Source organism: Pelophylax lessonae (assembly GCF_965119305.1).
Source record: "Pelophylax lessonae genome assembly, chromosome: 3".
Taxonomy (NCBI): Eukaryota; Metazoa; Chordata; class Amphibia; order Anura; family Ranidae; genus Pelophylax; species Pelophylax lessonae.
The window spans coordinates 216015748-216039535 of record NC_138770.1 but is presented as its reverse complement, the minus strand read 5'-3'; the positions used below and the strand labels follow the sequence as shown (position 1 = coordinate 216039535).

The following is a 23788-nucleotide window of genomic DNA, read 5'->3' as shown; positions in this document are numbered from 1 at the left end:
TCAGGGATGGAAAGGAACTCGCGTAATGCGCTGTTATGCCACAGAGGGGTGAATGTGTGAAATGGAGGGCACCGAAGCCTGGACGCTACCACCTCCCAGATCCGACAATAGTGGTATAGAAGAGATCTGGGGCACAAGGGCTCCGGCGAGCCCCTGACACCCCTAAGGATAACTAGGAGGGGGTCCCCGAGGGGATGAGCCCACCCAGGGCAGAGCAGGGTCAAAAAACGTTCTCTATCCGTTTTATCTATGTGAAAGAACTGGGACAACTGAGCTGCCAGATAGTACAGATTAAAATCCGGCAGGGCCAATCCCCCTAGGTTTGTAGGATTCTTGAGTTTGCGCCAGGAGATCTTGTGCCGGTTAGCACCCCAAACAAAGGTCTTGAGGAGTGATTCCATCTGCTTAAACAGCTTGAGTGGCAGGTAAATAGGAGAGTGCCATACAACATAAAGTATTTTGGGAAGAAGAATCATTTTAATTAAATTGACTCTACCCATCACTCCCAGAGGTAATTTGGACCATACTTGAATTTTAGCCTTAAGCAGAGGGAACAGGGGTTGAACGTTATCCGGGACATAATCTGCTGAGTTAGCTGTCACTTGAATCCCTAAGTATTTAATGCGGGATACACATTGTAGGGCTGGGCTTGCGGGGGTGATTGCCTGTGGGCTCTCGTCAAGCGGGAGAATTTGTGACTTATCCCAGTTTATCTGAAAACCGGAGAATCGTCCATACCGTTCAATTAAAGAAAGGGCCGTGAGTAGGGATTCCCGAGAGTCTTCCAAATATAACAAAGTGTCATCTGCATACATGCTGATCTTCTCCTCCAACGGTCCCTTACGTAGGCCTCGAATCCCGGGATGTGCTCTAATGGCCATCGCCAGAGGTTCCGCGGCCAGGGCATACAGCAGGGGGGAGAGGGGGCACCCCTGTCGAGTGCCACGGGATAAAGGGAAGGCGGTCGACTGCCAGCCATTTGCCAGGACCCTAGCTACCGGGGCGCTATATAGAAGTTTGACCCACTTAATAAAATTAGGTCCAAAGCCGTACCGGTCCAGACAGGTCCACAGAAACGGCCACTCTACCGAGTCAAATGCTTTAGCCGTGTCCAATGAGACCACCACCCTGCCACCCATTCCGTCGTGCCGTGCCTGGAGATTCATAAATAACCGGCGAAGGTTAAATGAGGTGTTCCTCCCAGGCATGAACCCGGCCTGGTCCGAGTGTATGAGTGAAAGGATCACCTTGTTGAGGCGGAGGGATAAAATTTTCGCAAGGATTTTAGTGTCTACTGGGAGCAAAGAGATGGGACGGTAAGACTCTGGGGCGTGTACATCCTTGCCCGGCTTGGGAATGAGCACAATTAGCGCCTCCCGCATAGAAGGGGGTAGGGTTGCATCTTTGAATAGAGATTGAAACAAAGCCAATAATTTAGGAGAAAGGAGTTCCGAATATTGGGAGAAAAATTCAATCGGGAGGCCGTCCAGGCCGGGGGCCTTAGACCTAGGGAACTTGGACACGGCTGCTGCAATCTCTTCCACAGAGATGGGTGCCTCGAGGGTCGCCAACTGGTCGGGTGTCAAAGTGGGAAAGTCAATAGAGTCCAAAAAGTCATGCATGTCAGTGCAGTCAGCGGGAGCCCTAGAGGTGTAAAGAGTACTAAAAAATGAGCGGAAACACTGTGTCACCGCAGCAGGATCAGCGATCTCATTACCCAGGTCATCCTTCAAAGTAATAACTACCGGGGGCCTATCCTCACAATGAACTAAGTATGCGAGGAGTTTCCCCGCCCGCTCACCATGTGCAAACAGATTCTGCTTCTGAAAAAACATCTTAGATTTCGCCCTCTCGTAGTCAAGTTGGGAAAGGACTTTATAGGTCAATTTATACTGAGATTCATGTGCCGGAGTCGGGTCCCCCATAAAGGCCTGTTCAGCTTCAATTAGATTTGTCGTTGCCCTGGAGATCTCCTCGGCAGCCCGCGCTCTAACAGCCTTGATTTTGGAAATCATAGTGGATCTGGCGAACAGTTTAAACGCCTCCCACACCGCAGCCGGGGAGGCAGTGCCCTCATTGTCAGAAAAGAATTGTGTCCAGGTCCCCTCAATGTCGTTCCCATCCGACACCAAGGGGAGCCAGGCGGGATTCAGGCGCCAGGCCGGGGGAGGTCTATTGCAGGGCAAGGACAACAGTATCCAATAAGGGCAGTGATCAGACAGAGTCCGTGGGGCGAAGCCTGCCGTCAGTAACCTGGGGAGCAGGGTTCGAGACAGCAATATCAGATCAATGCGTGACATAGAGTGGTGTGCAGCCGAAAAACAGGAGTACGCGCGCTGCGCGGGGTATTTGCTGCGCCAAGAGTCGGCCAAACCAAAGCTCTCCAACAATCGGGAGAACCTGGTCGGGGACGACCCCGGCGGCACCTGGGAGGCGCCACCGGACCTATCCAGACCCGAGTCCATCACATTGTTAAAGTCACCCAGCCAGATCACCGGGGCCCCTGGGCTCTGTGCCATAAACGCCAGTCCCTCCATAATAATCACAGCAGAGTAAGGGGGGGGCACATAGAAAGCCATCAGTAGCATCAATTCCCCATAGACTGACGTTTTGAGAAAAACATATCTACCCATTGGGTCGACCTGAGATCCTAGGAGCTGGAAATGTACCGATTTGGCCACCAGTAGCGCCACACCCCTGGAGTGTGAGCTATAAGCAGAGTGCTGCACCCAACCAACCCAGGGACGTTTGAGGGACTGTTGTACACGGCCCTCCAAATGTGTCTCCACCAGAACTATAATATCAGCCCGTACACGGCGTAGGACATTAAAGACAGTCGTTCGTTTAATCTTATCACGCATACCCCTGACATTCCACGTCAACAATTTCAATGCGGCCATGGCAGGGGTAGTACAGAGCGCGGAGCGGAGGCTCCCAGGATCTCAGGCAGTAAGGCCGCGGAACCAACAAGTCCACGGTCACACACCAGCGGCGATAAACGGCAGCAAAAGAGCAAATAATTATTACTTGAGGTCAATGTGCATAAAACAGAAACAGTATAGAGATTGTACCAAATATAAACCATAAACAATGGTAACACCCCAATCCCCCCTCCCTGCCCTGCACCAACCCCAACTTGTGCGGGCATGTTCCCAAACAAGTGCCTCAACCAGAACAGGCCCACATGCGACTGGGAAAGAGCAAGATCAGGAGGCCAGGGACCCCCAAGGTATGCAGCAAAAATACAGCAAAATACAAATAGAATAAACAAGGGGGCCCAGGGGCCCAGGTCCAGCAGAAGTCGCAGGGGGCAACAGGGGAGTTGGGCACAAACACACGCCTTAGCGGGTGTAGGGGGCGAAAACCAACAGGTGTATCGCTGGGTAGCAAAGCCTATGGGCAGGTGGAAGTCCATAGGAAGAGAACAGAGAAATCAGTTCCATCTGTGGAGCTAGGGCGCTCCGCCGGTCAAACACAGGAGCAATAGTGCAGGAAAATGAGGGGGGAGGGGGGGGGGGGAAGGGGGATGCAAAGTCTTGAGTTCCACAGGATCTACAAAACCCCTCCTCCACCCTTGCAGCAGCTTAAGGTATAGGCCATCAGGGAGAAAGTATCATGAAGTCGCCAGGGCAAGGTGGTCAGGCTCTAGCTTCCAGTCCTTCTAGCCAGGAGATGGCGGCTTCCGGATCCTCAAAGAAGTGGGCTCGGTCCTCGCCCTCCACTCTAAGACGGGCCGGATACAACATGGAGTATTTGATATTCTTGATACGCAGTCTGCGTTTGACCTCCAAAAAGCTCTTGCGGCGCCTCTGGACCTCAGCAGAGAAGTCGGGGAAAATCGCTATTTTGTGATTTCCAAATGGAATGTTCCCCTTAACCCTGGCCAGGCGCAATATGGCATCTCGGTCCCGATAGTTCAGGAATTTAGCGATGAACGTGCGGGGGGGTGCACCCTGAGGGGGGGGGCGCCCTGAGAGGCGATGTGCACGTTCCACAACAAAAGTGGGTGAAAAGGATTCTCTGCCATAAGTCTGAGTGAGCAATTGTTCCAAATATGATGAGGGGTCAGCACCTTCAGAGCCCTCCGGGAGGCCAATGAACCGCAGGTTACAGCGGCGCAGCCTATTCTCCATGTCATCTTGTTTTTGGAGGATAAGGTGTACTTGTTGCTGCAGCCTGTCTGAGGAGCTTTGCAATGGGGGGAGGGAGTCTTCCACCTCACTAATTCTGTGTTCAGCCTCACCAACTCTGTCCCTCAGCTTCTGCATATCCTGACGCATCAAAGATATATCTACCTTCACCTCCTCGATTTTAGTAGTCAGCATGGTCTGGCAAGTAGCAATCGCTTCCAAAACCTTGGATGTAGCAGGGCTCTCAGGCTCCTCCACCACGAGCGACGGGCCGGCGCCATCTTGGATCGGGGCCTCCTTCTCCAGCCTCCGGAATGCAGCCAGTTTTGCCGCAGCTTCAGAGCCTTTCTTCGGCGGAGACATGCGGAGGTCGGTGCCGCGGGTGTGCGGGAGGTGAAGGAAGGATTATCGTGCCCGAAGGGCTGCAGGATTAGCGGTGAAGGATATCGGTCCGGCGGAGCTCCTCTCACACACGTCCTCTCACATGCTGCGCCAGGCCACGCCCCGAATGGACTCCATTCTAAAATTCTGTACCCGCACAAAGCAGTTTAGCTCCTTGAGGTCTAGGATTGGATGCACTTTGCCTTACTTCCTGGGACCTGTGAACAGATTTGAGTAAAAACCTTGAAAACGTTCCAAAGTCGGAACTGGGTCAATCACCCCTTTAAGGAACAGGTCTTCTACCACCCCAAACAGGCCATGTAAGCGGTCTGGGGACAGGTGCAAGTTGGAAGGAAAAAACCTTTCCGGGGGGACTAGAGCGAAACTCTTGTAGCCGGATTGAATGACTTAGTGGACCCACTTGCCTTGCACCTGGGAAGTCCACGGGTCCGGAAACCAGCGAAGACGTCCCCTCACCCCCGATACTGGTGAGGACGCACCTTCATGCAGAAGGAGCCTTGTCTATAGGTCTGGGGAAGCCTGAAAGGCTTTGAGCCCTTGATGGATGAAAAAACTTCTTATGAACTGAGAAGGAAGGCCAACGTCTGACAAGGTTTCTTGCCCTTAGTAACCTGTGGAAGAAAAGTCCACTCTTCCCCCCAGTAAGACCTTTATTGATGTCATCCAGGGTAGCTCCAAACAGGTGATCTCTTTGAAAAGGAAGATCAGTCAAGGCCTTTTTTGAAGTCTGATCCCCAGACCAGCACTTGAACCAAAAAAAAACACTGGAAGGACCACTGTCAAAACAGAGAGGTGGGCCATCAGGGGAGCCGCATCCAAAGAGGCAAACTGTAGCCTCAGCTGGTCCATCAGCTCGGCAAAGGCAGGGGGAAGCTGTTCCCCCTCCAGGTCACAGTGTAGGAGCTTAGCCCACTCGGTCAGTGCAGGGCAATGGTGAATAACGCCCTCATTGCCGAACCAGACAGAGTGTACATAGTGCGGGCCACAGCCTCCGCCTTCAGATCCTTAAAGTCCAGGGACTCTTCAACCAGAATCATGGTTGCCTTGTTTAATCTGGAAACCTGAGGGTCCACCACAGGTGGCACAGTCCACTTCTTAACCACTTGCCGACCGCTGCACGACTATTTACGGCGGCGGTCAGCCCCTCACAGGTTAAGCGACGTAGGGCTACGTCGCTAGCCTGTGAGGCTCTAGGGAGCGTGCGCTCTCCCCCGTGTGTGCCGGTGGACCCGATGTCCGCGGGCACTCGCGATCGTCCGTTACACCGGAAGAAAGGCAGGCGGCTAATGTAAACAAAGCCGCCTGTCATTCTTCCCTGTGTAAGAATGGAGATCATACGGTTCTGCTATGTAGGACCGTTGATCTCTGTTCTTACACCAGTAACCACATCCAATCACAGTTAGAATCACGCCCCTAGGGACACCCTTAAACCCTCCCTCTCAAAAAAGGTTAACCCCTTCACTGCCAGTGTCATTTTTACAGTAACAGTGCATATGTATAGCACTGATTACTGTAGTAATGTCACTGGTAACCCCCAAAGTGTAAAAAATGTCAGTCAAGGGTCCGATCTGTCCACCGCAATGTCAAAGTCCCGCAAAAAAAAGAAAATCGCAGATCGCCGCCATTACTCGTTAAAAGAAAACAACAAAAATGACAAAAATCTTTCCCTTAGTTAGTAAACGCAATAACTTTTGCGCAAACCAATCAAAATACGCTTTTTGCGATTTTTTTTTTTTTACCAAACATATGTAGCAGAAAACAAATTGGCCTAAAATGTTAAAAAATTTTGATTTTTTTGGGGGGGAATTTCATATAAAAAAAATGTGAAAAATATTGTAATTTTTCCAAAATGACGCTCTTTTTTTGTTTATAGCGCATGATCAAAGAATCACACAGTTGATCAAATACCACCAAAAGAAAGCTCTGTTTATGGGGAAAAAAGGACGTCAAATTCGTTTAGGTACAGCATCACACGACCGCGCAATTGTCCGTTAAAGTCACGCAGTGCCGAATTGCAAAATAGGCCCTGGTTAGGAAGGGGGTAAAATCTTCCGGGGCTTAAGTGGTTAAGAAGGGACTCCTCATAGGGGTAATGCCTAGTAAAGTGCTTAGGGACCCCATGGGATGCTTTGGTCGTCCCCACTCTTTAGCGACAATTCTGTCAAAATAGGTAGGGAAAGGAAACACCTGTGCCGCTTTGGATGGCTTGTGAGCGCCAAAGGGCATCTGCACCTCAGTCGTAGCTTCAGCTGCATCCTCCATCTTCAGGGTCTCACAGATACAAACCTTGCATCCACCAGCGCCTTTTCATGTGCGATCGCAAATGTGGAGGAATCATTCTCACTATCAGAGGATTCCGGGCGCGTGGTTGCAGACACAACAGGGTGACCCACGTCTGCAGCGGCCGAGTCAGATTCAGGATCTGATGAGACAGAGGAGGCAGGGGTTGCTTTTTGATAGCCCGTCGCTCACAAGCCACTTCCACATGGGGCATAAGGAACTCCAGGACTGCCGTTAGTGCATTGATGGATAGTTGGGACCCGGAGGGCCCCGCAGCCTCAGAGAGGGGATCAGGTTGGCAAATGTGCTCAAAAGACTCCATGAGTCACCAGGGGGGGCCCACAAAAAGTGCAAAACGCTGCTAAGGGACAACCCCCACCGCGCTGGCAGCCCCACCCAGTCGCCAGGCACAAAGCACCAAGTGATCCTCAGCAGACAGGGAGAGGACCCCACCAGACTCAACACCCAGCAGAAACAGTCACCTGCAGCCACCAGGAGAATCTGCACTACAGGTGTGGCAATCAGGAAGCAAATTGATCCAGGAATCAGCACCAGGGGATGAGGAGGGGCTCCCACCGCTGAAACCGCCGCCCACAGGGCTCTACGGTCATGGCCGCCACTGTATCAAATGGCAAACCACAAGAAAATGGCCACCGGACTACACAAACATGGCTGCCGTGTATAGAAACACGCAGGCTACAACAAAATTGTGGCACCACAAGGCTTACATGGACCCAGGAGGGAGATCAGGCCTCAAAGGCAGATCCAGGCAGGACAGAGGGCACTGGCAGGATCCCCAGCCAGGTTCAACCCCCCCCCCACATGCAATCGATCATCTGGTCGCTGGCGCCGCACCCCCCCCCTGGCCCCCATCGCCAGTTAGCGCCCTGCCCTCATCCCCAGGATGAGGGACTTGACAAAAGGGGGTGCCTGCAGGAAGGAGGGGAGCCCAATGGTCCGACCGTCCCAAGGAGGGGACCATGTCCACCCCAAAACCCTCCATGGAGAGAGGGGGGGGGGGCAGCTACTCACCATACCAGGAACCAGGCAGGCACCAATCCAGACAGAACCTCTCTCCATCGAAATGGGAGGCTGTCAGCCAGGAGGAACACTGCGAATAGGGCCGAGACCCGGTTGTATGAGACCTCACGAGGCGTTTAACTCGCCGCCCAGCCCCCATCTGGTGGGGCTATGTCGCGGCTAATCTAGCACAGAGCTGAGGTCGGCACACGCTCGGTGGCAAGACTGGCGTGACCACTCGATCTAGATTATCCAGCCCATCACCCAGTCCGGCAGTTGATTGTAGATTTCACAGGAAAAACCAGAGGAAAAAAATCTATCTAAAAGAAAAAAATGTGCCAGGACCAGAGATCCCAGGAAGGAACTAGGTCCTTACTCCTGCCTTGGAAGAAAAAAAACTAAGTGGCTATAGCAGAGAGAGGGTGTATACCCCCTGGGACTGCCCATGGGTGTACCCAGAATTATTTTCTGCCTAGTGTCCTACTCCTGTAGGGGGCAGTATAACCCAATGGTAGTAGCTGTGTACGTCAATGAACAAAAGAGAAATACAGTTTTGCAGATTTTCAGACAGGAATGTAATATAATATTATGAATGACAGACTACCTTGTCATAGGCAGGTAGCTGGATACAACCCGTGGCTGCTGTCACTTATACTGGCCAAATACAAACACATTTTTCCCTCAAAAATGTTCATTTAAAGAATCTTTGTTCAATTTTTCTGATCAATAGTGGGATCAAATTGATGTTCGTTTTTTGACCACAATGAAAAGAATATTTGAAGGAGCAGAATAGAAAATTTCTCTTGATTGAACAAATTTTCAGACCGTGTATGTGGTTTTCGTTCAGAAAATACATTCATTTTAAAATTGAATGTTAAAGCAAGGGAAATTTTCGAACGATATTCGTGCGTTCATTGAATGTATGAATATTGATAAGTGTATGGCCATCATAAGACATTTAGTAGCATCAGCATGATTTTTACATCACCTGTCATGATGGGGTTAAAAAACAAAAATTAGCCCTTTATAGTAAAAAAACAGCAGATTAAATATACCCCGAAGTTGGATATATAGGGTATTATAACTGGTAGTCATACAAGAAGTTACATGAAGGGTGGGGGGAGGTTATAAATCTTTTATATTAAAGTAGTACTAAAGGCTGAGACGTTTTGCATGACTATAATCAGATATAATTTTAAATATAAATGCACAATACTGGTAAACTTTTTCTTTTAAATGTAATTGTAATGCCTTATATTACCTCCAGTCTATCAGCCTCCAACTTCTCTGGGTTCAGATGCTGAAATTTCCTGCACAGAGCCCTTACAGTAAGTTTTTTCTTTTTTTTTAACTAGACAACTTGTCATACTTACTGGCTCTGTAATGGTTTTGCACAAATCAGACCCGATCTTCCACTTCTGGGGTCCCCTGCCAGCGCTTCTGGCTTCTCCTGCCTTCAGAGTATCCCCTATAGCAAGCTGCAAAGTATAAAGCAGCCCTAAAGCAAGCTGCAAAGTATACTATAGAGCACTCCTATAGCAAGCTGCAAAGTATAGTATAGAGTCCCCCTATAGTAACTTGCAAAGTATACTATAGAGTGCCCCTATAGCAAGGAAAAAAAACTTCTGCCTTTGGAATCACTCATTTCCTTCTCCTTCCCAGGACTGCATGTCCCAGGAGGCATTACTTCTCACACATTCGCAAGTTTTTAGGCACTTACTGACATGTATGGATGGTGTACTGAGCTGTATATATGTTGTACGGTGTATACTGACATGTATGGAAGGTGTACTAAGCTGTATGTGTGCTGCACTATGTATATTGACATGTATGGAGGATGTACTGATCTGTATGTGTGCTGCACTGTGTATACTGACATATATGGAGGGTGAACTGAGTTGTACGTGTAGTACTCTGTGTATACTGACATGTGTACTGAGTTGTGTGTTGCACAGTGTATACTGACATGTATGAGCAGTGTACTGAGCAGTATGTGCGTTGCACTGTGTATACTGACATGTATGTGTCCTGTACTATGTATACTGACATGTATGGATGGTGTACTGAGTTGTATGTGTGCTGCACTGTGTATACTGACAAGTTTGAACAGTGTACTGAGCTGTATGTGTGTTGCCCTCTGTATACTGACATGTATGGACGGTGTACGGAGCTGTATGTGTGCTGCACTGTGTATACCGACATGCATGAATTGTGTACCGAGCTGTATGTTTGCTGTGCTGTGTATACTGACCTGTATGTGTGCTGCACTATGTATACTGACATGTATGAACAGTGTACAAGGCTGTATGTGTGTTGCCTTCTGTATACACACATGTATGGAGGGTGTACTGAGTTGTATGCATGGTGCACTGTGTATACTGACATGTATGGAGGGTGTACTGAGTTGTATGCGTGTTACAAAGAAGATTGCTCATGTAGTCTAAATCCCAACGGTGCCACATCCCAGGAATAATGGTTTTGAGTTGTGGTTTTGAGTTGTGTGCGTGGTGCACTGTGTATACTGACATGTATGGAGGGTGTACTGAGTTGTATGCGTGGTGCACTGTGTATACTGACATGTATGGAGGGTGTACTGAGTTGTATGCGTGGTGCACTGTGTATACTGACATGTATGGAGGGTGTTCTGAGTTGTATGCGTGGTGCACTGTGTATACTGACATGTATGGAGGGTGTACTTAGTTGTATGCGTGGTGCACTGTGTATACTGACATGTATGGAGGGTGTACTGAGTTGTATGCGTGGTGCACTGTGTATACTGACATGTATGGAGGGTGTACTGAGTTGTATGCGTGGTGCACTGTGTATACTGACATGTATGGAGGGTGTTCTGAGTTGTATGTGTGGTGCACTGTGTATACTGACATGTATGGAGGGTGTACTGAGTTGTATGTGTGGTGCACTGTGTATACTGACATGTATGGAGGGTGTACTGAGTTGTATGTGTGGTTCACTGTGTATACTGACATGTATGGAGGGTGTACTGAGTTGTATGTGTGGTGCACTGTGTATATTGACATGTATGGAGGGTGTACTGAGTTGTATGTGTGGTGCACAGTGTATACTGACATGTATGAACAGTGTACGGAGCTGTATGTTTGTTGCACTGTGTATACTGACATGTATGGACGGTGTACTGATCTTTATGTGTGCTGCACTGTATTTTCTGATATGTAAGCAAATAATGCATTCTGTTTGCAGGCCAACTAATCAATTATGAAAATAGTTGACAACTATTTTCATAATTAATTATAATCAATTATTTGTTTTAGCCCTAAATTTGTGTTCTATTGGTTTAGTCTTTGTAATGTATTAATGTGTGCTCATTTCTATGTACCTGACATCTAGAGCCCTGGGGACATCAGGTTAGAGCTATTCTGAAATGAGATAATATGGCTATTGTAAATTCCAGCTAAACTTGCTTTTTACTGCACCAGTAAAGTCCTTCCACAATCTTTTTCTGGGATGTGCCTGAGCATATAGTGCCATCAGTGTAATACAATTCACCAAAAATGACCACTATTTGATTTATTTATTTTATTAACTACTTACAGGATCCATCAGGAACACACGAGACGCCGCTGTCAGATTCAGACCGACTCCTCCTGCTTTCAGTGACAGCAGCATAATGGTTGGAGAATCTTTATGACTGCTTTGGAATGACTGAATTGCTTCTGTTCGCTTTTTCTGGTTCATAGATCCATCCAGGCGTGTAAATGTGAAGCTGGACTCTCTACAAACAAAAATTAGGACAGTGTACCGTTTCCATGACAACAGACACTGCATGGATAAAACACATCTGACTTGGCATTAATCCTGTACTGCTTTGCATAAAATCTAGGTTACATAACTGCTAAAGAGGGAAGAGGAGGGAGGTCAAAAGGCTAAACATGGCTGGATGCATGAAACCATAACCTATTCTGAGCCACAATTTGTGATAAACCATGTGCTTTTTATTAAAGTGGAACTTCTATCAGGATATCCTTTTCTAACTGGCTGGCCCCTTTTACATGTAAAGCTATAGAAAAAATAAAAATATGTAACTATACTGTTTAACTGCTTCCTGCCCACCCACGGTAGCTGTACTGCAGGCGGGTCGCAGCTCCAGGCCAAGTGACACACCTGTACACTGCAGGCCTTTCTTCCAGGTTTGGGGCACACGTACGCACGCCCCCTGTTGACCCGTGCTGTAGGCACAGCACAAGTTTAGCAACTGATTTCAGTCAATGATTTTGACTGAAGTTGGCTGATTGGCTGTGGTCAATCACACAGAGTTCTGCATTTACAAAAAAACAGAACTGTGTATTGTGAACACCAATCTGAGGGTTTCTTCTCTCTGCAAAGCAGGGAGAAAAAACTGACATATAGTAAAGTAAAAGCAGCACGCATTACACAAACTACACATTGTTAGGCACACAGTTAACCCCTTGGTTGCTCCTAGATGTTAACCCCTTCCCAGCCAGTGTCATTAGTACAGTATTATCACTGACCACTGTATTCGTGTCAGTGACCTTCCCAGATAGTGTCTTTTAGGGCCAGATTGGCCACCAACCCATCACAGTTACACTATACGTCACTGATTACCACGGCTACAGTACAGCCTATAGCTGTGTAAGTTCCAGAATGTATACCATAGTTTGTAGACACTATACCTTTTGTACTAGCCAATTATTATACAAAACATAGTGTTTTTTTTTTTTTTTTTTACCAAAGACATGTAGCAGAATAATTTTGGACAACTTTTATAAATAATTTTTGTATTGGATATGTTTTATAATAGAAATTTTTGGTTTTTATATAATAAGAAACCTAGTGGTTATCAAATACCACTAAAAGAAAGCTCTATTTGTGTGAAAAAATGTAATCTGAATAGTGTTGCATGACCGCACAATTGCCAGTTAAAGTAGCACAGTGCTAAATAGCAAAAAATGCTCTGGCCATGAAGGGGTTAAAACCTTTCTAAGGTAAAGTGGTTAAAGAGGTTCTAAACCCACCTTTATTTATTTTTTTTCACCCTGCAAGAGAAACACATAATGAGCTAGTATGCATAGCATACTAGCTCATTATGAAATACTTACCTTAGAACGAGCCCCCGCGGTGCCGCCCGCTTACCTCTATGACGGGCGACATGTCCAGTCGCCCGTCTTCCGGGATCGCGGCATCCGGCCATCTGATTGGCCGGAGCCGTGGTGACACGCGCGCGCGGGAGCCGACGGTCACGGCACGGGGCTCTGAAGGAACGGCACGAGCAGCAGTTCCTTCAGAGCGCATGCGCCAGTGATGTCACTGGCTGCATGTAAGGTAAATATCTCCTAAACGGTACATGTTTAGGAGATATTTACAGTACCTATAGGTAAGCCTTATCATAGGCTTACCTATAGGTACAACTTGCAGAGGAGGGCTTACTTCCTCTTTAAAGTCCAGTAATGGGTCTATTTCCCCCTGCTCTGCACATGCTCAGTCGCTCTCTTTTCTCAGCATTCTGCCTTAAGTCAGAGCCACTAGAGGCAGATATGCTGACAGATTTAAGATTTACTATTGCTAAAGGGGAAGAAAACAACAGGAATGACACAGACTGTGTGGAGGGAACACAGATTAGGGAGGGAGAAAAGGAAAGCACGTAAGGTGGCAGGCAATCTCTGCTGCCAGAGAGATACACACAAGTGAACTTACAAGGATTGTGTCTTATCTCATCTCTCTGATAGTCTCTCCTTTACCCTTCATTGACAGCCTATGAAATTCAGCACTGTAAAGCTTCTGTCAGCCTTCCTCTCTATCTGAGCTAAGAAATACAATCAAGGCTGAAAATTTAAATATTCGAATTACAGAAAATAAGGAGAGAATGAGTCTTTCCAATAAAGGAATACAGTGCCTTGCAAAAGTATTCACCCCCTTGACTTTTTACCTTTTTTGTTACAGCCTTAAGTTCAATGTTTTGTTAATCTGAATTTTATGTGATGGATCAGAACACAATAGTCTAAGTTGGTGAAGTAAAATGAGAAAAAAAATATACATAAAACTATTTCTTAGAAATAGAAAACAGAAAATTGGCATGTGCGCATGTATTCACCCCCTTCGTTCTGAAGCCCATAAAAAGCTCTGGTGCAACCAATTAAGTTCAGAAGTAACACAATTAGTGAAATGATGTCCACCTGTGTTCAATCTAAGTGTCACATGATTGGTCATTACATATACACTCCTTTTTTGAAAGGCCCCAGATGCTGCAACACCTAAGCAAGAGGCACCATTAACCAAAACACTGCCATGAAGACCAAGGAACTCTCCAAACAAGTAAGGGACAATGTTGTTGAGAAATACGAGTCGGTTAGGTTATAAAAAAAATATCCAAATATTTGATGATCCCCAGGAGCACAATCAACTCTATCATAACCAAATGAAAAGATGGCACAACAGCAAACCTGCCAAGAGACGGCTGCCCACCAAAACTCACGGACTGGGCAAGGAGGGCATTAATCAGAGGCAGCACAGAGATCTAAGGTAACCCTGGAGGAACTGCAGAGTTCCACAGCAGAGACTGGAATATCTGTATATAAGAGGACAATAAGCCGTACGCTCCATAGAGTTGGGCTTTATGGCAGAGTGGCCAGAAGAAAGCCATTACTTTCGGCAAAAAACAAAATGGCACGTTTTGAGTTTGCGAAAAGGCATGTGAGAGACTCCCAAAAAGAATGGAGGAAGGTTCTCTGGTCTGATGAGACTAAAATTTAACTTTTCGGCCATCAAAGAAAACGCTATGTCTGGCACAAACCCCACACATCACATCACCCAAAGAACACCATCCCCACTGTGAAACATGGTGGTGGCAGCATCATGCTGTGGGGATGTTTTTCAGCAGCCAAGACTAGGAAACTGGTCAGAGTTAAGGGAAAGATGAATGGTGATAAATACAGGGATATTCTTGAGCAAAACCTGTACCACTCTATGCGTGATTTGAGGCTAGGAGGGAGGTTCACCTTCCGGCAGGACAATGACCCCAAATACAATGCCACTAAAGCAACACTTGAGTTGTTTAAGGGAAAAAATGTAAATGTGTTGGAATGGCCTAGTCAAAGCCCAGACCTCAATCCAATAGAAAATCTGTGGTCAGACCTAAAGATTGCTGTTCAAAAGTGCAAACCTTCCAACTTGAAGGAGCTGGAGCAGTTTTGTAACAAGGAATGAGCAAAAAATATGAGTGGTAAGATGTGGCAAGCTCATAGACACTTATCCAAAGCGACTTGGAGCTGTTATTGCCATAAAAAGGTGGCTCTATAAAGTATTGACTTTAGGGGGGTGAATAGTTAAGCACATTGACTTTTTCTGTTATTTTGTCCTGATTGTTTGCCTCACAATAAAAAAAAAAAAATCTTCAAAAGTAGTGGGCAGGTTCTGTAAATTAAATGATGCAAATCCTCAAACAATCCTTGTTAATTCCAGGTTGTGAGGCAACAAAACATGAAAAATGCCAAGGGGGCTGAATACTTTTGCTAGGCACTGTAAATGCTCTACACTTCAATAAACTGGTGGCCTCCAGCAAGAAGAAACAATGCTGGAGGCAATTTACAGCACACACTAATTTTGGAAACATGTCAGTTGTTTTGTACAGAAAATTAATTGTTAGTAAACTATTATACATAAAAGGACAGGAAAAAGGTTTCCAGAGGTAAATTCACTGGCAACCGCATTCCTTTAAGAATGTATAGAACGGAAGAAGAAATGCTCCTGTAGGAGCTGGGATTTTTAAGGTGCCAATAAACTAAAGAATAAATTAAAAAGGACTACATTTTTTGTTTAGTTCAATGATTATTAAAAGACAAAACTTAAAAATGATTATTAAGACAAAACATATACAAATAGTAATATTACAATTACTCCAACATGGTATTCTGGAGACTGGTTGACATGGTCCAAAGTTAATAACACTTCAGGGGTCATAATCCCAACATGTTTCGCCGACAAATTTCGCTTCTTCAGGGGATAATGAATTATCACATCACTGTGCGATGAAAGCACAGACTGGAACATACATATTCACCAGCACACCATGGATCTTGCAAAAGCAGTCCAAAAGCTTTATTGCAAAAAAGATCACATCGGAAACAGTGCAACGTTTTCGGAGCCACGCAGGACCCCTATGTCAGGCCTGCGTGGCTCCAAAACGTTGCATTGTTTCTGATGTGGTCTTTTTTGCAGTAAAGCTTTTGGACTGCTTTTGCAAGATCCATGGTGTGCTGGCGAATATGTTTGTACCTGTGATAGATCCAGTGTCCAGCTGGTGATCGCTTCAGCATCCAATACATACAGTGCTTTGCGAAATTATTCGCCCCCTCCCCCCCCTTGAACTTTGCGACCTTTTGCCACATTTCAGGCTTTAAACAAAGATATTAAACTGTATTTTTTTGTGAAGAATCAACAAGTGTGACACAATCATGAAGTGGAACGGAATTTATTGGATATTTCAAACTTTTTTAACAAATAAAAAACTGAAAAATTGGGCATGCAAAATTATTCAGCCCCCTTAAGTTAATACTTTGTAGCGCCACCTTTTGTTGCGATTACAGCTGTAAGTCGCTTGGGGTATGTCTCTATTAGTTTTGCACATAGAACTGAAATTTTTGCCCATTCCTCCTTGCAAAACAGCTCAAGCTCAGTGAGGTTGGATGGAGAGCGTTTGTGAACAGCAGTTTTCAGTTCTTTCCACAGATTCTCGATTGGATTCAGGTCTGGACTTTGACTTGGCCATTCTAACACCTGGATATGTTTATTTATGAACCATTCCATTGTAGATTTTGCTTTATGTTTTGGATCATTGTCTTGTTGGAAGGCAAATCTCCATCCCAGTCTCAGGTCTTTTGCAGACTCCATCAGGTTTTCTTCCAGAATGGTCCTGTATTTGGCTCCATCTATCTTCCCATCAATTTTAACCATCTTCCGTGTCCCTGCTGAAGAAAATCAGGCCCAAACCATGATGCTGCCACCACCATGTTTGACAGTGGGGATAGTGTGTTCAGGGTGATGAGCTGTGTTGCTTTTACGCCAAACATAACATTTTGCATTGTTGTCAAAAAGTTTGATTTTGGTTTCATCTGACCAGAGCACCTTCTTCCACATGTTTGGTGTGTCTCCCAGGTGGCTTGTGGCAAACTTTAAACGACACTTTTTATGGATTTCTTTAAGAAATGGCCTTCTTCTTGCCACTCTTCCATAAAGGCCAGATTTGTGCAGTATACGACTGATTGTTGTCCTATGGACAGAGTCTCCCACCTCAGCTGTAGATCTCTGCAGTTCATCCAGAGTGATCATGGGCCTCTTGTCTGCATCTCTGATCAGTCTTCTCCTTGTATGAGCTGAAAGTTTAGAGGGACGGCCAGGTCTTCGTAGATTTGCAGTGGTCTGAAACTCCTTCCATTTAAATATTATCGCTTGCACAGTGCTCCTTGGGATGTTTAAAGCTTGGGAAATCTTTTTGTATCCAAATCCGGCATTAAACTTCTCCACAACAGTATCTCGGACCTGCCTGGTGTGTTCCTTGTTCTTCATGATGCTCTCTACGCTTTAAACGGACCTCTGAGACTATCACAGTGCAGGTGCATTTATACGGAGACTTGATTACACACAGGTGGATTCTATTTATCATCATTAGTCATTTAGGTCAACATTGGATCATTCAGAGATCCTCACTGAACTTCTGGAGAGAGTTTGCTGCACTGAAAGTAAAGGGGCTGAATAATTTTGCATGCCCAATTTTTCAGTTTTTTATTTGTTAACAAAGTTTGAAATATCCAATAAATTTCATTCCACTTCATGATTGTGTCCCACTTGTTGATTCTTCACAAAAAAATACAGTTTTATATCTTTATGTTTGAAGCCTGAAATGTGGCAAAAGGTCGCAAAGTTCAAGGGGGCTGAATACTTTCGAAAGGCACTGCATGTGCCTATATCCAGGAAGGTGTGCGATGGGAATATGAATCTTCTTTAAAGCACAGACTGGCCATCCAGATTTACACTTCCTTATAGGGAGAAATTGACTAGGTATCAATTAAACTGATTCGGAAAGAAACCCACCAGTAGGCTAGTAGTAGGGTAAAGCGCTCATGAGCTGGCCGCACGAGGAAGAAATCAGGTCTGAAAAGTAACCACCATTGCTACCAGCGGAATGTGCCAGACGATCATTCACCAGATGTCCACTTCTATGTTTGAGGAATTTGCTCCACAAGTCCACTTCACAAGCCACCAAAAAGCAGGTTTAAATTAGAACCTTTGGCAGTGAATCAGCGTGACTATCACGGCTTCAACAAAATGGTGACCTCCAGCAAGAAGAAACAATGCTGGAGCCAATTTACAGCACACACTAATTTTGGTACAATGTATGTTGTTTTGTACAGGACATTATTTTTTAGTAAACTATAATACATAAAGTTCCACTTTAGCCTGGGTTCACACTAGATTAATCATTTTAAAAAAAAAAAAAAAAAAAATCAATCTCGATTCACCCCATCACGATCTTAAAACGGCATGTCCTTGCTTCTTACAGAGCTGTTCTCTGCTCACTCACAGCGGTCAAAAAAAAAAAAAAAAAAAGAGCCTCCAGCAAAAAAAAGGCCCTGTTCACACCTGAGCGTTTTTTCAGCCCATAAATAAAATGCTCATCTGTGAAAATCCAAAATGCCCAACAATCAAAATCACATTAATTTCAATGGCCCCTGTTCACATCTGAGCTTTTTGTCCCCTGGAGCAAAACGCCTGTAGCTCAAAAAAGTACAGGAGCTTCTTTTTGGGCTGATCAAGAGCTGTTCTGGTCCCATAGGAATGCATTAAAACGCCATTATCGGCATTTCACTGGCGTTTTTCAAACAAACACACAGGTAGTCTCCACCCCTTTTAACACACCCATTTTTTAAAAAAATGCTCATAAAACGCCCAAAAAACGCTCACAAAAATGCCTGAAAATGATACGCTCAGGTGTGAATGCAGCCTTAAGGCTGCTAGATAACTATAAACACAATATTTTACAACGTATCATTTTGTTCTTGTAGTTTAATTCTGTCTGTAAGTGAGGGCAGTTTAATCTCTTAAAGACTAAGCCTTTTTCTGACATTTGTTGCTTACAAGTTAAAAATCAGTATTTTTTGGTAGAAAATTACTTAGAACCCTCAAACATATATATATATTTTTAGCTGAGACCTAGAGAATAAAATGGTGATCGTTGTAATCTTTTTTGTCACTGTATTTGCGCAGAAGTCTTTCAAACTGTTTTTTTTAGAAAAAAATACACTTTAATGAAAAAAATAACTAAAAAGTAAATTTAGCCCAATTTTTTCATATAATGTAAAAGATGATGTTACGCCGAGAATCGTGATCTTTATTCTAAGCAAAAAAAAAAAAAAACTGAATTTTTGTAAAATCTTACCTGTAAAATTCCTTTCTCGGAGTCCTCCGACAGTCGCCGCCTCACGGCAATCACGGGCACACTGTGTTTCTAAGACACAGCGTGACCCCAATCTCTGTAAAAAGCCAATGGCGCGGCTGTTTACCCAAGTGGTCGGCTGAGTCCAATCACAGCCGCTCACATATAAACAAGGAAGTGCCCATTATAAGTTCTCCTGGGCTCACTCTGACAGAGTGTGTGGCAAGGGTAGCCGATCAGCAGCATCACCTCGCAGGGGAGACCTGTACAGGTAATCCGGGCACTGATCATTAGTGCCTTGAATACAGTACATCCCCAGCAGTGCTCATCAGTTATTAGTCATTAGTGATGCCAGTTAGTGCTGCCTCAGTGCCCATCAGTGACTGCTCATCGGTGCCACCTGTCATTGCCCACCATATCCGTGCCACCTCTCAGTGCAGCCTATCAGTGCCACCTCATCAGCGCACATCAGTGAAGGAGAAAAATGACTTATTTACAAAATATACTGACAGCAACTAAGAAAAACTTTTTTTTTCCGGTCTTTTCGTTTTTTCAGCTAAAAATAAAAAACCCAGCAGTGATTAAATGCCACCAAAAGAAAGCTCTATTTGTGTCAAAACAATGTTAAAAATTTATTTTGGATACAGTGTTGCATGACCATGCAATTGTCATTCAAAGTGTGACAGCGCTGAAAATTGGCCTGGACAGGAAGGGAGTGAAAGTGCCCAGTAGACAAGTGGTTAAAGTAATGCAGTGTCGTATCGCAAAAAATGGCCTGGTCATGAAGGGAGGGTAAATCTTCCGGAGGTCAAATGGTTAAGCACATTGTGTTTGTCTGTTGTGACTTACGATGATGAGGATCAGATCACATTTTATGGCAAATGACTGCAGAAAACCAGTTGATTCCAAGGGATTCACATCAGTTTTCTTGCCACTGTATGTTACCTAGATTAAGCCTGGGTTCACACTATTGTGATGCGGGAACCAGCGTGATTCCAGTACAGGTTCCTACATCCCATGTCAATTGCAGGCAGTTCACACTGCCCTCTGTAAACCACTGCGGGTGTCAATACAAAGTTAATGACACCCTCAAATTGCAGATGGCAGCGCAAACTGTGAATTCGGACGGGAATCGGATTGCATGGGTGTTCACACTCATGCTATCCGATTCTAGTGCGGGTAAAAAAAGGTTCCCGCAGCATTTTTGTGTGAATGTAATGCAAATTCAGCCATACAAACGTTTGTATGGCTGAATTTTCATCGCAGAGACATTGCATGTGATCTGCACAGCAATGCGGTGCGAATCACATGTGATGTTTGTGTTTACAATAGTGTGAACTAGAGCTGCACAATTATGGATAAAATGAGAATCACAATTTCTCTTACGTCCTCCGACAGTCGCCGCCTCCTCTAAGTCATCACTATTGGTATTGACTTCCCATCCGCAGGAGTAGCTAGGCATATAGACTCAATCCAAAGACAAAAGGAATTGGCATATACACACCCATGGGGGCTGTCCCATCTGGTCAATACCCCCCCTGCATCACCACTCCCAACTCAGTTTGGTAGCATAGCAGTAGGTAATAAGAACCCCAAAAGAGGGGCGGGGGCGGCGACTGTCGGAGGACTCAGAGAAAGGAATCTTACAGGTAAGATTTTACAAAAATTCGGTTTTCTCTTATGTCCTCCGACAGTCGCCGCCTCCTCTAAGTAATCACTGTTGGATGTCCCAAAGCAGTAAAGACATGAGGGGTGGGAGACGCAACAGTAGAAAAGGCAACGCAGTACCCAAATCAGAGAAAGGAATCTTACAGGCACTGTAAGAAAACCAACTGGGCAACAGAAAAAAACAATGCTCAACAGGAGCAACAGCCCAGGAAAGCAAATGCCAACAGCCAGGGACCCAGAAAAAAACACAAGGGTCCATCATGGCACTGCCGCACTGAGAACTTTGCGGCCAAAGGAAGCATCAGCTGATGCCAGAACGTCTACTTTGTAGAATTTTGAAAAAGTGTGCACCGACGACCAAGTCGCAGCCTTGCACACCTGGGCCACCGAGGCCCGATGCCAATAGACCCAAGACGCACTCACAGATCTGGTGGAGTGCGTCTTAACAGGGAAGGGTGGAACCCGTTCCTTCAAAGCATAAGCCTGCTCAATGGTCTGTCTGATCCATTTGGCAATAGTGGCTGCAGATGCAGCCATGCCCTTCCGAGGTCCCTCAGGAAGGACAAAGAGGGAATCCGTCTTCCGAAAGGACTCTGTAGACGACAGGTAAACCCTGATCGCCCTGACAACATCCAAGGAATGCAGAGCAACCTCCTTAGGATGCTTAGGCTTCGTACAATGCGAAGGCAGGACAATGTCCTCATTAATGTGGAACTCAGAGACCACCTTAGGAAGAAAGGAGGGATGCGGACGCAAAACCACCTTATCCCGGTGAATCACCAAGTACGGAGAACAGCAAGATAACGCTGCCAGTTCAGACACCCTGTGAGCCGAAGTGATCGCCACCAAAAAGGCAACCTTCTTAGACAGCAGAGGCAATGATATTTCCAGAATGTTTTCAAAGGGAGCACGCTGTAAGACGGACAGAACCAAGTTCAAGTCCCATGGAGGTAAGGGCTCCTTCCTGGGAGGAGCCAAATGCCGCACACCTTGAATGAAGGTGCGAACCAGGCAGAGATGTATAGTAACGAAGTAGAACTACTTAAGTACTGTACTTAAGTACCGAAATGCGGTATCTGTACTTTCCTAGAGTAGAATTTTTTTCTCCTACTTCTACTTTTACTTCACTACATTTTTTCGATGATTTCGATACTTCTACTCAAGTATTTTTTTTTTTGTGCTGCATAGTTACTCGTTACTTTTAAAAAAATTACCACTGCCAGAACAGTAGATGGCAGGTTGCATAAAGCTCAAAAAAATGTGTATAATGTCATTTGTAAATCAGCGCATACGAAAATAAAGGCTGTGTATAATAAAAGCTGCTATACCAAATCTTTCCAATAAAAAGAAAATATGAAACAAACAAATAAATGGTGCTACAGCGCTTAAAGTGCATCAAGAAACTACTAACAAACACAGGTTAATCATTTGAATAAATCATTTGAAATAATAAAAACAATATGATGTTCATACTTTTGACTTCTTTCTTTAACACAGTACTTGTACTTCTACTTTCAGTACTTGAGTAGAAATTTTTTTTCAAAACTACTGGTACTTTTTACTTTTAGTACTTAAGTAGCAAATTTTTTGAAAAAACTACTTGCAATACTTAAGTAAAAAAAATGTTGAATACTTTAGTACTTCTACTTAAGTAACTTTTTCTGCGAGCACTTCCACTTCTACTCAAGTAATTTTTTGATCGAGCACTTGTACTTTTACTCAAGTAGAAATTTCGAGTACTTTATACAAGTCTGGAACCAGGGAATGAGAAGCCACAGGGCGTTGAAAAAGAATAGCCAGTGCGGACACCTGGCTCTTTATCGTGGCCAGCGCCAGGCGCTGGTCCACTCCAGACTGGAGGAAGGCCAACACTCTTGACACCGAGTACGAGCGAGGGGAGAACCCCCTGGACTCACACCAGGCGAAATAAGCCTTCCAGGTACGGTACTAGATTTTACCGGAGGAGGTCTTTCTAGCCTTCACAAGGGTAGGGATGACCTCAGAAGAGAGACCCCTGTCCTTCAGGACCTGGGTCTCAACAGCCAGGCCGTTAAAGCCAGCGACCGTAAAGCAGGATGGAAGATCGGACCCAGAGACAGGAGATCTTCCCACAGAGGCAGACGCCACGGAGGCGCCACTGCCAGGTGAACAACGTCGGCATACCAGGACCGGCGTGGCCAGTCCGGCGCCACCAGAATCACCAGGTGCGGTTCCAAGACCAATCTGCGGAGGAACCGGGATAGCAACTGAATCGGAGGAAAGGCATACAGCAGACGATACTGATGCCAAGGGGCTACCAACGCATCCGAGGCGTCCGCCAATGGATCACGCATTCTTGCCACGAACCTTTCCACCTTTTGATTTAGCCGGGATGCGAACAGATCCACGTCCAGGGATCCCCACCTCGCACACAGCATTTGAAAGACCTCCGGGTGTAGGGACCATTCCCCCTGGTCCAGGGTCTGGTGGCTCAGATAGTCGGCCTGACAATTCTCCACACCCGGAATGTGAACTGCCGAGATCGCCGGGACATTATCCTTGGCCCAAGCCAGAATGTCGGTCACCTCCCGAGCCGCCAAGCACTCCTGGTGCCCCCTTGGTGGTTGATGAAAGCCACCGCGGTAGCATTGTCTGTCTGTACCCGGACAGGACGGCCCTGAAGACGGCCCGACCACTGGAAGAGACAGAGTTTTATCGCTCGCAGTTCCAGCACATTTATCGGGAGGGAGGATTCTTCCTCCGCCCAAGTGCCCTGGGCAGACAGGTTGCCCAGAACTCCGCCCCAGCCCGACAGGCTGGCATCCGTGGTAATCACCGTCCACACCAACGGACGGAAGGACTTGCCTTCCACCACTGACGGGGA

The 23788-nt window shown here is 45.8% G+C and overlaps 1 protein-coding gene across 1 annotated transcript in view; it reads right to left on the bottom strand.

The window, feature by feature from the left end:
* Positions 1–23788, bottom strand: part of HLTF (helicase like transcription factor) — a 173926-nt gene that overhangs the window by 18538 nt on the left and 131600 nt on the right. Inside the window, exon 23 of the mRNA XM_082251177.1 lies at positions 11403–11583. Within this exon, the coding sequence (XP_082107303.1) occupies positions 11403–11583 (181 nt within the window). The remainder of the gene's footprint in view (positions 1–11402; positions 11584–23788) is intronic.